Source organism: Excalfactoria chinensis, chromosome 11 (genome assembly GCF_039878825.1).
Source record: "Excalfactoria chinensis isolate bCotChi1 chromosome 11, bCotChi1.hap2, whole genome shotgun sequence".
NCBI lineage: Eukaryota > Metazoa > Chordata > Aves > Galliformes > Phasianidae > Excalfactoria > Excalfactoria chinensis.
In genome coordinates, this window is record NC_092835.1 from 1,058,032 (window position 1) to 1,070,339 (window position 12,308).

Here is a 12,308-nt window from a genome sequence, read left to right on the forward strand (position 1 = left end):
CCCCGCTGAGCCCCCCCTCAACCCCCCCCGGCTCCGGCCTCCGCCCCCGGCCCGCCCCCGGCCCCACCCCCGCCGCGGCGGGCAGGAGCGAGCGGGCTGCGGGCTGGCACCGGGCCCACCCCGCCCCGCCCAGTACCGGCACCGACACCGGCACCGGCACCGGCCCGGCCCGGCCCATGGAGGCTCCGGGAGCGGGCGGTACCGCAGGTGAGCGGGGATGGGATGGACCGGAGTGGGGCGAGGGGAGCCCGTCACCGCGGCATCGGGTCGGGCCGAGCAGGACACGGGGGAATTTCGGGGGGGGGGGGAGGGTAGGTGTGCAAGGGGAGGGTGTGTGTGTGTGCGGGGGGTGTGTCCAAAGGGGGGTGCATACGTGCACAACGGGAGCATGAAGGTGGCTGTGAGGTGAGGACATGGAGTGCGGCACATCTCACCCCCTGCCCTGTCTGAAGCCCCCACCCCGCTGAGCGGTTCAGCCGGGGTAGGAGGGCTGAGATGTGCCCCAGGGAGTCAGAGCTGGGGCTGCCACCTGCCTGCAGGCAGCGGTGTGACACCTGCGGACACTGGCGGTGGCCGTAATGCTACACCCAGGGGTTCCTACAGTCGTGGTGGTGTTCGGGTGGCATCGTGTGTCTCCTGCACACGCCCATCCCTCCTGAGTGTGCCCCGTGTGCGGCTGTGCTGCTGCCTCGGTGACGGTCTCGGTCGTGCCCTCCCACCTCACCGGGTCCTTGAGATGGGTTGGGGATCCTGGTGGGGTGACCCCCATTGGGGTGACTGGAGCCCACTGCTGTCTCACTCTGCTGTTGACGTGAGTCAGCAGAGCACTGAGCCCTGATGCTGGCCTTGCTCCTTGCCAGGAGACAGCCGGTGAGCCTGAGCAAAGCAGCACGGAGACGACATGCAGACGGGGGCCAGAGGGGATTGCTGCGGCAGGGACCAGCGCCCCGGTGGGTGGGGGCTCCGCTGGGGGGAGTGGGGATGGGATGATGGCGGGGGAAGGACACGCTTTGGATGGTGGTTGCCCACCCTGGGATTGAGGTTGAAGAAGAGAATGTGCGTGGCTCTTCCTGGCCACGGAGCAGGGTGGGGATCTGGTTTCCCAGACGGAGGAGGGGTGGTGGTAGTGATGGGTGTCCTGTCCTACCTTGCAGGGCTGGGACATGGTGCTGGGACAGCTGCCTGGGCATTGTGCTGCTTCCTTGTCAAATGCCACTGTAATTTCCCTTTCCCTCTGCTGGCTCCTTTGGGCAGTGGGATTTCTGTCCCCTGCCCACCACAGTACCAGCTGCCTGGGGGAAGGAGGCAATGCCCCAGTGAGTGTGTCCCCATACCATCTCGCCCAGCAGCTAACTAGGGCAGGGCCCAGTCCAGCTGTGACACCAAGCAGACCAGGGGCCATAGTGCCCTTTGCTGCTCCACACTCACACACAGGGTCTCTTGGCCCTGCTCGGTGCCAGCTCAGCCCTGGCTGTCCCTGAAGAGGGGCTTTTCCAGGCACTGCCTCTGCCCGGCCCCGCCAGCTCTTCTCAGGAGACAAAACGCCCCTTGTCTGGGCTCCGGCCTCTGAACAGGCTGTGCTTTTGTCTCACCGACACAAAAGGGCTGTGAGGGGCGGGGGGCTGCCGGCTGCGGGGAATGGGACTGATGGGGCCCATGGCAGCTGCTCCAGGCAGCATCGCCTGTCCTGCAGGGGGCACAGGGTTGGGGAGCTGCTGTTCCCTCCACCAGATAGCCCTGGGCGCCCAGAGTGGTGGCATCAAGGCCACAGGAGGGAGCTGCCTTTGCTGCCCCAGCCCTACACCTACATAGCAGGTGCTGGTTCTGCAGAGCTGGGCAAAGAGGCACTGGCTCCAGAACGAACAGCAGGGACGCCCATCCCTGGGACGGCGGAGGAGACCACTGGTGCCCCCACGGAGGAACAGGGTGGCATCCCCATCCCCACTGCCAGCCTGCTGCAGGTCACCGAGCGGAGACGTGAGTGCACCCCCTGCACACCTCCTGCCTTCCCCTGTTGCCCCCATAGTCCCTGCCCACCCCGAGCCAGTCATTGTCACCCACCCCTCCCAATCCTTTGTCCCTCCCTGGGTCCATGCCCAGCCCCCTCAGATCCCACCAGGGGCTCTGTCTGGCAGCTGCCCACCTGCAGTCCTGCTGCCCACAGAGCCGCTGAGCAGCGTGTCCTCCCTGGAGGTGCACTTTGACCTGCTGGACCTCACAGAGCTGACCGACATGTCAGACCAGGAGCTGGCCGAGGTCTTCGCTGATTCAGACGAGGAGAACGTGGCCAGCGAGTCGCCTAGTGGTGAGTGAACGTCTGCCTGCACCCCACTCTGCCGCTGTGGCCAGGGGGCTGAGCTGCCTGTCCCCATAGGGCTGCACCCGCAGGCAATGCCGCGGGCAGGGTACCTGCGCTCACCCTCCTGGACTCGTGCACGCGAGCATGGCCGGGAGAAGAAGCACCTCAGCGACTCAGAGCTGCAGCCGGGCACTCTGGACGCCTTCCTGGCAGTGGAGCAGCCGCAGCAGGAGTAGGAGCTGCCCCGGCTGGTGGGGACAGACACGGGGACACGCAGGGATGGGTGCTTTGCCTTGTCCCCAGCACTTTCTGACCACGTTCCCCACTCCCTGCCCCAAGAAAAAGCCGTGCAGGACAAAGGACTCACTATGGGACAAGTGGCGTGACCGGGCGCTGTGGGGTGGCAGCTTCAGACCACGGGTACCAAGCAATGCCAAAGCTGGTGGCTTGGTGGGGAGGGGGAACTGGCCCCTTCGGCCCTGTAGCACAATGGGGGCTGCGCTACCCGGCCCCCACCTCCTTCCCACCGTGGTCCCACTGTGGCAGGACCAGGAGCCGTGCAGTGTCTGTACTGTACCGCCCACCGCCATGTAGCACTTGTGTGTACTGTTAAAACCAACCAACCCGTGGCCACTGCTCTGCCCTGTGTCCATTGCTGCAGGGAAGGGGGGATGCAACACCTGGATGGGGTGGGGGCTGCCAGGAGCAGCAGGTTGCAGGGAGGTGGGCCGTGGGGAGCCTCTGCAGGAGCAGAACTGAGCATAAGGGAAGCTAGGAGGAGGGACGCGGGGGAGCTGGCACACGGGCAGAGCCAGACCTCATCTGCGAGGGCCCATCCCATTGCTTCCACGATGCCCACCACAGCTCCCTCAGCCCTGCCCCCCGCTCTGCCAAGAGCAGCCCCCAAGGCCGAATTGTGACTGCGGCGCTGTGCAAAGAGGCAACGCAGCTGCGACAGACCGGGCAAGTGTTGCAGGAGTGGTGTTGGGGGACAGCATGTGCAGTGGGGGCTCCCGCGAGCAGCAGTGCGCAATTGTAATAGCAGAGGAGGCAGTGGTGTGCCCCCACCCCTGCTGTAGTGTCACACACCAGCACTGCCCTTAAACCCCTCCCCAGCGTCCCTCAGCCCCGGCCTTCAGTGTTCTAATGCCTCCCATAATGCAGGGGAGGAAGAAGAGATGCTTCCCCCCAGACCAGCAGCATCCGACCAGGTAGTGTTCACCCAGGGCACGTGGCTGCACGTGGTGGCTGCCGGCAGCCCCACCAGGTTAGCGCTCCCCGGTTCTCCCTCAGACGCCATGCCCAGCCCTTTGGGAGCACGTGGAAACCTCAGCCCCATCCAGGCACCCTCACCCATCCTGGCAGAGCCCGTTCCTCCAGCTCTGCCGGTGTGTTCACCCACGCAGTGTGGCTGCGGGTGGCAAAGTGCGGGACCCCCGCCCAGCACAAGTCCTGGCCCCACGTGAGTAGCAGAACTGAAGTTTGCAGGGCAGCCTCCGCAGCCATCTGTCCATTGTAGGGCCCCGGTGGCCGTGGAGCTGGGCCCTCGCTCAGGGCTCTGCCTCGGCCACTGAGTCCTGGAAGAGGGACTGCTTGCGCAGGCTCAGCCGGGCGCACTTGGGGCACGTGGTGGAGTTGTCGTAGTAGCAGTCCCTGCGGGGAAGCACGCAGGCCCTGGAACCACCCGTTCCTCTCCCTGCAGCACCCAAAGGGATGCAGGTGGCTCCAGACAAGGCGCCTGCCCTACCTGTGGAAGACGGCGGAGCAGTCAGTGCACACTGAGGTGTGGCTGTCAAAGGGGAAAAGCACGTCGCCCTCCTTGCAAAGCTCACACACAAAGCCTTTTGCCTGGCAACGCTGGGGTGAGAAAAAGCAGAGGAGCCCCTGGTACCTGGGTGCTGACAAGGACCCCCAGGGCTTCACCAGTGCCCTCCTTACGGCTCCGGTCCTGCAGATCTCAGCCTGCCCTGCAGCACCGCCCCACTCACCTCGCAGTCCAGCTTGATGTGCTTGGCAAAGAGGGTGTGGATCTCCGTCAGGGAGCAGCTCAGGCGCCCAGCCTCGATGTCAATGAGGTCCTGCAGCGAGTACATCTCGTCGTTCTCTACGAAGTGCTGTCGGTCCTGCAGCTGTATGGGCAGGCAGGTGTCACTGCTGTGCCCACGGACCCAGGGCCTCCCCCATGCCCGCCACTGAGCCTGACCTGCAGCAGCAGCCGAGCCTCCATTGCCTCCTTGCAGGTGATGAAGTATGGCTTCATGAGCAGGATGTCCTGGCGCAGCTTCTGCGGGGACACCGGGGACCAGCGGTGTGATGGGAGCGGGGAGAGAGATGGGGAGAAGGTGGTGGCGGGGCAGGATGGAGACGGGGACGGCGATGAGACAGGGGTAGTGTGGGAATGGGACAGGATAAGGATGGGCATCGGGGGAGGACAGTGCCAGGACAAGGCTGGGTCAGCCTCAGCCCTGCAGTTCAGGCACCCTCCCAGCTTACCCTTAATGTTGCCCCCGCCCCGTGTCACACTCCCACCAGCCTTGGCCCCCCCCCATGGCCACACCACGCTCACCCGGATCTCCACCAGCTCCTCCACGTAGTTGAAGAGCAGAGGGTTGATCTCCCGCAGCTTCAGCACGGGCCGCGACACCATCAGCGCCAGGTACCGCATGCTGCAGCGGGACACCTGCACACACACCGCTGTCACACTGCGTGCGGGGCCAGCGGGGCCTCGCAGGGCACAGGCTGAGCCCTCCAGCCCCGTGGAGCTGCTCTGAGAGACCCCATGGCCAGAGGCACAGCCCTGCAAGCGCCTTCCAGCCAGGGACACAGCCTCCCAAGTGATCCCAGGGACCCCTGCGCCCCCCACCAGCCCCACGGGCACCTTGCGGGGCTCGAAGTCCCAGTTGTGGATGGCGCGTGCGGGGACGACAGCCAGGTCGTTCCAGTGGCAGCTGCTGCAGTAGTAGAGGCCGGTGTAGTCGCACTGTCGGGCCTCGCTGGGCACCCCCCCTGCAGTAAGGCACACAGTGGTACCGGCACCCGCACTGCCACCACCACCCCAAAAGCATCCCCCAGATCCCCCCCCAGCCACAGCCCTCGGTGCCTTACTGAGGGCGATGGGGGCCCGGCACTCGGCACAGCGGTAGTCCTGGCTGTCCAGCCCGCTCTCAGGGCAGATGCTGAGCTGGTACTCGGCCTGGTGGCTCACCTTGGACCTGACGCAGGGCTTGGTGACCAGGGGCAGGCACTTGCTGTGGCACCGATAGTAGCACCCTGTGGGCAGGTGGTTGTCAGCTCAGGGCTAAGGGGGGGCTGCAGGGTGGGTGTCAGTGCCCCCGACCCACCTGTGCAGGTGTACCAGGTCTGGATGAGGCCCCAGATGATGGTGCTGCACTTGTCACACATCTGCTTGACGCTCTTGCTCTTTTCCTTGTAGAAGCGGTGCTCCAGCACCACGCGGATGTTGGGCTCCTCTTCATCAGGGTCCTGTGGGTGGGAGGAAGGGGGTCAACGCAGCCCTCTGGTGCCCTCAGGACCCTCAGAGTCCTCCCAGGACCCTCAGCTCCCTCCCAAGATATTCAGAGCCCCATTCCCTCAAGAGTCCTCCCCTGAAACATAAGAATAACCTCAGGACCCTCAGATCCCTTCCCAAGCAGCTCGTCCCTGTGCTCCCAGACCCTCAGCCCCCTGCCCTCAGAACCCCCCTCCAGCCCCCTCCATGACCTTCAGAGTTCTCCCAGGACCCTCAGATCCACTCTTGGACCCTCAGCCTCCCCAGGCCCTCCCTCAGATCCTCCTCAGGACACACAGGGTCCCCCCACGACCTTCAGAACCCCTCCCTGGACCCTCAGGAACCTTCCCCATGACTCTCATCCCCCTTCAGAACACCCCCCAGCATCCTTAGGGCTCCCCTTCCTTCAAATCCCTTCCCAAAGACCCTCTTCCCACCCAGGACCCCCGCAGGACCTTCAGACCCCCCCCGTCACCCTCCGCGTTCACCCCCAGCCCCACCTGCAGCTCCTGCAGTTTGAGGCGGAGGTGGATGAGCCGCACGACCGCGTCCTTCTGCCGCTCCGAGTGTTCGGGCAGCGCCAGGATGGCGCGGCGGCACTCCTCGATGGCGCGGCGCAGCTGCTGCACGTCGGGAGCCAGGATCAGACCCTGCGGCGGGGACGAACGGGAGGAGACCGGGAGGAGAAGGGGAGGAAGGTGAACCGCAGCCACCGGCGCCGCCGCTGCCCCCGGCCCTGCCGCCCCCACTCACCACGGGCCGCGAGAAGTGGTCCTCCGCCAGGCCCAGGTCCATGGGACGCTCCGAGCCCTCCCCGCCCCCCTGGTCCGGTTCGTGCCGCCGGGCCGCATCCAGCGGGGGAGCACCGGGAGGCAGCGGCTCGTCCTCGCCCGCCTCGCCGCCGCCGCCGCCACCGGGAGGCTCCGGGCCCTTGTTGAAGGGGTTGAGGTGCGCCTGCCGGAACCGCGCCAGCCTCTCGTCGTACGCCATCGCCTTGCGGGACGCGGAACCGGCAACCCGCGGCACCGCCCGCACCGGCACCGGCACCGGCACCGGGCCGCCGGGGGGCGGGGACATCGCCGAACCGAGCCCACCGCTCGCCCCGCCCCTCCCGACAGCGCCCCCTGGCGGCCGGCGGAGCGCGCAGCGCTGGGTGGGGCTGCGGGGCCTCGGGTCCCATCGATCCCGATCCCCCCCCGCCTCGCAGCCCATTGTCTGAGCGGCACCGCCGCATGCAGCCCCCGCCCGGAGGGATGGCAGCCAAACCAGCACCCACAAGGGTAGGGGAGCCGCATTAGCACCAAAGAAGGAGCGGGGAATCTCCCATAGAAAGAGTGGGGTCCCGTGTTGCTCGGGGTCCGTGTGTGCGTTGGGGGTGTCCCTGACTCTCTTAGAGCTAAACACGGCCCTGCGTGCTCCGGGGGAACCGCCGAGCCCGTGCGAAGTGCTTGGGGCAGGAGACGGGACAGAGCCCCTGTGGGGGGGGCACAGCACGGGGGGCTTTGCAGCATTATATGAGCAGAAGTTGGGTATGGCCATGGTGGGCTCACGTGGTCCTCAATTTCCCTTCCATTACGGGTTGAAAAGGGAATATTATGCCCCTCCCTCCCACTGCCCCCTCCACTCTCCCCACTGTATGACCCCCCCCCCTTCCCCCTCCCCTCCCAAAGGCCAGAAACCAGAGCCAGGAGTAACCGGACAGCCATAAATTTATTGAGTATTCAAAAAAAATATGAGACACAAACAGTAAAAAACAAAAAAAGAGGAAGGGGGAGCCCATGGGGAGGGGGGGGCGGGGGAGGGGGGGAGAGGGGTCAAGCTAACATGGGGCTGAGGGGAGCAGACACTGAGGGGTGAGGCCGGGGCCTCCCCCGAAGCAGCGAGTGTGGGGCCATCACTTGGCGCCCTGCGCCTCCGACTCCTCCTCATCATCCTCGTACATCTCTCCCTCCTCCTCGGCCGTGGCGTCCTGGTACTGCTGGTACTCCGACACCAGGTCGTTCATGTTGCTCTCCGCCTCGGTGAACTCCATCTCGTCCATCCCCTCCCCCGTGTACCAATGCAGGAAGGCCTTGCGGCGGAACATGGCGGTGAACTGCTCCGAGATGCGCTTGAACAGCTCCTGGATGGCCGTGCTGTTGCCGATGAAGGTGGAGGACATCTTGAGGCCACGGGGCGGGATGTCACACACCGCCACTTTGACGTTGTTGGGGATCCACTCCACGAAGTAGGAGCTGTTCTTGCTCTGGATGGCCAACATCTGCTCGTCCACCTCCTTCATGGACATACGGCCACGGAAGACGGTGGCCACAGTGAGGTAGCGGCCGTGGCGCGGGTCGCAGGCGGCCATCATGTTCTTGGCATCGAACATCTGCTGGGTGAGCTCGGGGACGGTCAGGGCCCGGTACTGCTGGCTGCCACGCGCCGTCAGAGGGGCGAAACCGGGCATGAAGAAGTGGAGACGTGGGAAGGGCACCATATTGACAGCCAGCTTGCGCAGGTCAGCATTGAGCTGCCCGGGGAAGCGCAGTGAGGTGGTGACGCCGCTCATGGTGGCCGAGACGAGGTGGTTGAGGTCTCCGTAGGTGGGGGTGGCCAGCTTGAGCGTGCGGAAGCAGATGTCGTACAGGGCCTCGTTGTCAATGCAGTAGGTCTCATCTGTGTTCTCCACCAGTTGGTGGATGGAGAGCGTGGCGTTGTAGGGCTCCACCACCGTGTCCGACACCTTGGGGGACGGCACCACGCTGAAAGTGTTCATGATGCGGTCGGGGTACTCCTCACGCACCTTGCTGATCAGCAGCGTGCCCATGCCCGAGCCCGTGCCCCCGCCCAGCGAGTGGGTCAGCTGGAAGCCCTGCAGGCAGTCGCAGTTCTCACACTCCTTCCGCACCACGTCCAGCACCGAGTCCACCAGCTCGGCCCCCTCCGTGTAGTGCCCCTTGGCCCAGTTGTTGCCGGCCCCGCTCTGACCTGGGGATGAGGACACACGAAGGGCGCATTGGGCGGAGGGCACGGTGTGAGGATCTGGGATTGGGTTGGGGCCGGGCACCACCAGGATGCGCCTGCAGGCAGCCCCGGGGTGAACCCTCCTGGCGTGGGGTGTGACTACCTACCGAAAATGAAGTTGTCGGGGCGGAAGAGGTGCCCGAAGGCTCCCGAGCGCACGCTGTCCATCGTGCCTGGCTCCAGATCCACCAGGATGGCGCGAGGCACGTACTTGTGAGCTGCAGAGAGAGTGCCCCGCGTGCCAGAGGGAACAGCCACCACCCAACCCCCCGCTGCACATCTGTGCCCCAAAACAGGGGGACCCCCGAGGCCGCGTCCTTCCAACGTCTCCTCTCCTCCTCTAAACAAAGGAGTTCCCTTTGGGCAATTCCTACCTCCCCCTTCCCACCCTCCCCCCACCCCCGCTGTGTCCCATGGGGCTGGTCCATCCATTTCACGTCCCTCCATTCCCCTCAAAGAAACCTATACCCTTACAGAGCCTCGGGGGCTCCACTCACGTACCACAGAGCTCAGCACACCCGTGTTCCCCTCCCTTTTGTCCCCACAGTATAGGATTCCCATGGGGCTGGAGACATTCCCTCCCCCCCCCACCCACAAAACCACAGGTTCCCACGGGACTGAGGGCAGGAGGGAGCGTGGGGACATGAGGTGGGGGAGAAGGGGGGGGTGCATGCGGAGTTGGGGGGGGGTGCACCGCTTACAAGAGGCCTCATTGTAATAGACGCTGATGCGCTCCAGCTGCAGGTCCGAGTCGCCCACGTAGTTGCCGCTGGGGTCTATGCCGTGTTCATCGCTGATCACCTCCCAGAACTGGTTTGGGGTGGGGGGGGCACGGGGTCAGCGTCCCCGCGTGTCCTCCCCGCACCCCCCGCGCCGCTACAGCTGCGACCCATCGCCGGGGGAAGAGAAGGAGGGAGGGATGCCGCACCCCGATTCCCCACCCCAGGGTGGGCGCGAACCCCGCACCGGGCGGAGGGGGGGACAAAGGGGGTCCCGCATCCCGGGGGGGCGCAGCCCGATCCCGCAGCCGCGGCTCCCTCCGCAGGGTGGGCGCTGTCCGCGGTGCTGAACGGCGGCGGCGGGGCCGGAACCCGCGGGCGGCGGCGGACAAAGGAGCGGGGCGGGGCCCTTTGTCCTCCCGGTGCGGCGGGGACGGAGGCGGTGCGGGGAGCGGGGGGGGGGGGACCTTTGTCTGCCCCCGCCGTTACCTTGGCGCCGATCTGGTTGCCGCATTGCCCCGCTTGGATGTGGACGATCTCCCTCATGGTGCGGCCGGACCGAAGCGGGTCGGGAACGGAGCGGCACCGGGAGAGGAGCGGCACCGGGAGCGCGGGGGGCGGTTCCGCCGCCGCCGCCGCCTTTATAGCCGCCCCGCGCCGCACCGGGCCGGGCGCTGACATCACCGTAGCTCCGCCGCCAATCAGCGAACGCCGCCGCAGCGCTGCAACTGCCCCTGCGGCACCGGCGCCGCCGCCGCCCCGCCCCGCCCGGCCCGGCCCGGCCCGATTCTCTCCTGCCGGGTTCGGCCCCGCCGCACTGTGAGGCCTCGGGAGCGGCCCGGACCGACCCGGCGGCACCGCGTTGCCGGAGCATCCCCGGGGACACGGACACGGCGGGGGGGACACACAGAGAGGGGAGGGGGACACGCGGTGGGGGAAGGGTGTCTGCAGCCATTGTGGGGGAGGAGACCCGCCCACTCGGACACGCGTGGGGTACCCCGCATCGGGGATGGGGTGACCCCCGGACCCCCCCGAGCATCGCATGTGGTTGGATCACGGTCCACTTCGTGTCCCGGGGATAAAGGGACCAACGCCCACCGGGGGCTGTACCGGGGAGGGCGCGGTGTCCCGGAGCCCCGCTGGCCGCACTGCGTGCCGCCGTAGAACAAAGGCGATGCCGTTCGGAGCCGCCTTTGTCCCTCGGTGGTCGCTCTCCGCAGCCCCCACCCCCCTCTGCAGCCCTTCGGGGAGCGGCCGGATCCCCCCGCGGCGGTGGTGCCGGAACCGGTGCTTGCATCGCTGCTGTCGGGCAGCCATCCGTCCGCGGGTGAACGTGGGGCACGGGCTGGTGCAAAGCGCCCCGGTCCCGGTGCTCGGGGCTGCCCCACATCCAGCACCCACGGCCACGCGCGGTGCCAGGCACACATCACTGCAAAGAGGCTTTATTTGGGAGTGCGAGGCCAGGCAGCCCAACCCCGGCTGCATTGGGGCACCCAGGAGACACCCCGCGGTGCGTCCGTCTGTCCATCCACCTGTCCGTCCATCCATCCATCATCCATCCATCCTTCCATCCATCATCCATCCATCATCCATCCATCCATTATCCATCCATCCTCCTGTCTGTGCCACTGCCTACCAGGAGCACAGCACCACCTCCCGCAGCGTCCGCCGGAGCTCCTGGCTCCGGAAGGCGTAGATCAGGGGATCGACCACTGAGTTGCAGATGATGAGGATGAGGAAGAGGTTGAAATAGCTGAAGAAGCAGGTGCAGAAGGGGTTGGTGGGGCAGGTGACGATGAGGATGAGGTGGAAGAAGAAGGGCCCCCAGCAGATGAAGAAGACTCCCAGCAGGATGGTGAGCGTGACGGCTCCCTTCAGGCTGCTGGTGCGGTAGATGGTGGGCTGCTTCTGCTGGCTGGAGATGCTGCGCACGTGATGGCGCGCCAGCGCGAACATGTGGATGTAGAGCACCAACATGAGGACCAGCATGAAGAGGAAGAAGCCGATGAGGCAGAGCAGGATGGCGTTGTTGCGGTAGTAGGTGATGAAGACGGTGCTGGAGACGGTGCTGGCCAGCCAGACGCTGGCCATGGTGACCACGGCGCGCTGCAGCGTCATGATGCTGTGGTAGCGCAGCGCGTAGAAGATGGTGATGTAGCGGTCCACGGCGATGACCCCCAGGAAGGAGAGGGAGGACACGACGGAGCTGCAGATGAGCATGTCGATGACGTTGTCCATGTGGCGGACGATGCTGGCGCGGATCACCAGCACGCCGTGCTCCATCAGCAGCATGAAGAGCGTCTCGGCCAGGTTGCTGACGCTCACCAGCATGTCGGAGACGGCCAGGCAGCAGATGAAGTAGTACATGGGCGAGTGCAGGTTCCTGTTCTTGAGGATGGCGGCAACCACCAGCAGGTTCTCCACCAGGCTCACCAGCCCCAGCGTCAGGAAGAGCTCGTTGGGGATGTCCAGCCCCTGGCACCAGGCGCCGCCGGCCCCGGCTGTGGTGTTGCTCTGGTTGCCCTCACTGGCATTCCAGGGCTCGCGCAGCAGGCGCAGGGGGGCCAGCGTCGACATGGCCCCGGCCTCAGCCCCAGGGACCCCCTGGCTGGGGGCCGTGGCCCCGAGCACAACCACAGCACCTACAAAGCCCCCGTGCGCCCTATCAGCCCCGCCAGTGCTCCCACAGAGCCCAGCCACGAGGCAGAGGGGATGTGGGCACCTCTGCGTCCCGGGCACAGGGATGGGGAAGGGGTCCCCCACCCAGGAGCCCACA

General features: G+C 66.3%; 3 protein-coding genes across 4 annotated transcripts; 1 reads left to right on the plus strand and 2 right to left on the minus strand.

The window, feature by feature from the left end:
• The first annotated feature begins 54 nt into the window (after positions 1-54).
• DBNDD1 (dysbindin domain containing 1) lies at positions 55-2,931 on the plus strand. 2 transcript variants are annotated; one of them, XM_072346382.1, is made up of 5 exons: positions 55-207; positions 861-950; positions 1,831-1,977; positions 2,136-2,305; positions 2,375-2,931. In XM_072346382.1, the coding sequence occupies exons 4-5, from the start codon at positions 2,233-2,235 to the stop codon at positions 2,533-2,535; spliced, it is 234 nt and encodes a 77-aa protein (XP_072202483.1). In that variant the 5' UTR covers positions 55-207; positions 861-950; positions 1,831-1,977; positions 2,136-2,232; the 3' UTR covers positions 2,536-2,931. The 2 variants fall into 2 exon arrangements, with proteins under 2 accessions (XP_072202483.1, XP_072202482.1); XM_072346381.1 differs by having other exon boundaries at positions 69-207; positions 2,165-2,305.
• Positions 2,932-3,250: 319 nt separating this feature from the next.
• Positions 3,251-6,897, minus strand: DEF8 (differentially expressed in FDCP 8 homolog). Its single transcript, XM_072346377.1, has 10 exons — positions 6,561-6,897; positions 6,308-6,457; positions 5,641-5,782; positions 5,405-5,569; positions 5,178-5,305; positions 4,866-4,979; positions 4,503-4,583; positions 4,288-4,428; positions 4,047-4,156; positions 3,251-3,952 (listed from the first exon to the last, which is right to left on the minus strand). Exons 1-10 carry the CDS (start codon positions 6,882-6,884, stop codon positions 3,850-3,852), a joined length of 1,458 nt encoding a protein of 485 aa, XP_072202478.1. The 5' UTR covers positions 6,885-6,897; the 3' UTR covers positions 3,251-3,849.
• Positions 6,898-7,611: 714 nt separating this feature from the next.
• On the minus strand, positions 7,612-12,109 carry TUBB3 (tubulin beta 3 class III). Its single transcript, XM_072346838.1, has 6 exons — positions 11,169-12,109; positions 10,643-10,961; positions 10,022-10,477; positions 9,515-9,623; positions 8,921-9,031; positions 7,612-8,777 (listed from the first exon to the last, which is right to left on the minus strand). The coding sequence occupies exons 1-6, from the start codon at positions 12,107-12,109 to the stop codon at positions 7,702-7,704; spliced, it is 3,012 nt and encodes a 1,003-aa protein (XP_072202939.1). The 3' UTR covers positions 7,612-7,701.
• Between the last annotated feature and the right edge of the window lie 199 nt (positions 12,110-12,308).

Bases quoted from the DNA above. Each gene is read 5' to 3' on its own strand.
- DBNDD1 (XM_072346381.1), top strand. From the start codon at position 902: ATGCAGACGGGGGCCAGAGGGGATTGCTGCGGCAGGGACCAGCGCCCC. The intron at 951-1,830 runs GTGGGTGGGGGC...CTGGTTCTGCAG, and splicing joins CGGCAGGGACCAGCGCCCCG to AGCTGGGCAAAGAGGCACTG. The intron at 2,306-2,374 runs GTGAGTGAACGT...CTGTCCCCATAG, and splicing joins GGCCAGCGAGTCGCCTAGTG to GGCTGCACCCGCAGGCAATG.
- DEF8 (XM_072346377.1), bottom strand. From the start codon at position 6,884: ATGTCCCCGCCCCCCGGCGGCCCGGTGCCGGTGCCGGTGCCGGTGCGG. The intron at 4,584-4,865 runs GTGAGCGTGGTG...GTGTCCCCGCAG, and splicing joins AGGAGCTGGTGGAGATCCGG to AAGCTGCGCCAGGACATCCT. The intron at 3,953-4,046 runs GTAGGGCAGGCG...GCTTCCCCGCAG, and splicing joins TGCTCCGCCGTCTTCCACAG to GGACTGCTACTACGACAACT.
- TUBB3 (XM_072346838.1), bottom strand. From the start codon at position 12,109: ATGTCGACGCTGGCCCCCCTGCGCCTGCTGCGCGAGCCCTGGAATGCC. The intron at 9,624-10,021 runs GTAACGGCGGGG...ACCCCAAACCAG, and splicing joins GCAACCAGATCGGCGCCAAG to TTCTGGGAGGTGATCAGCGA. The intron at 8,778-8,920 runs GTAGGTAGTCAC...CCTCATCCCCAG, and splicing joins CCCCGACAACTTCATTTTCG to GTCAGAGCGGGGCCGGCAAC.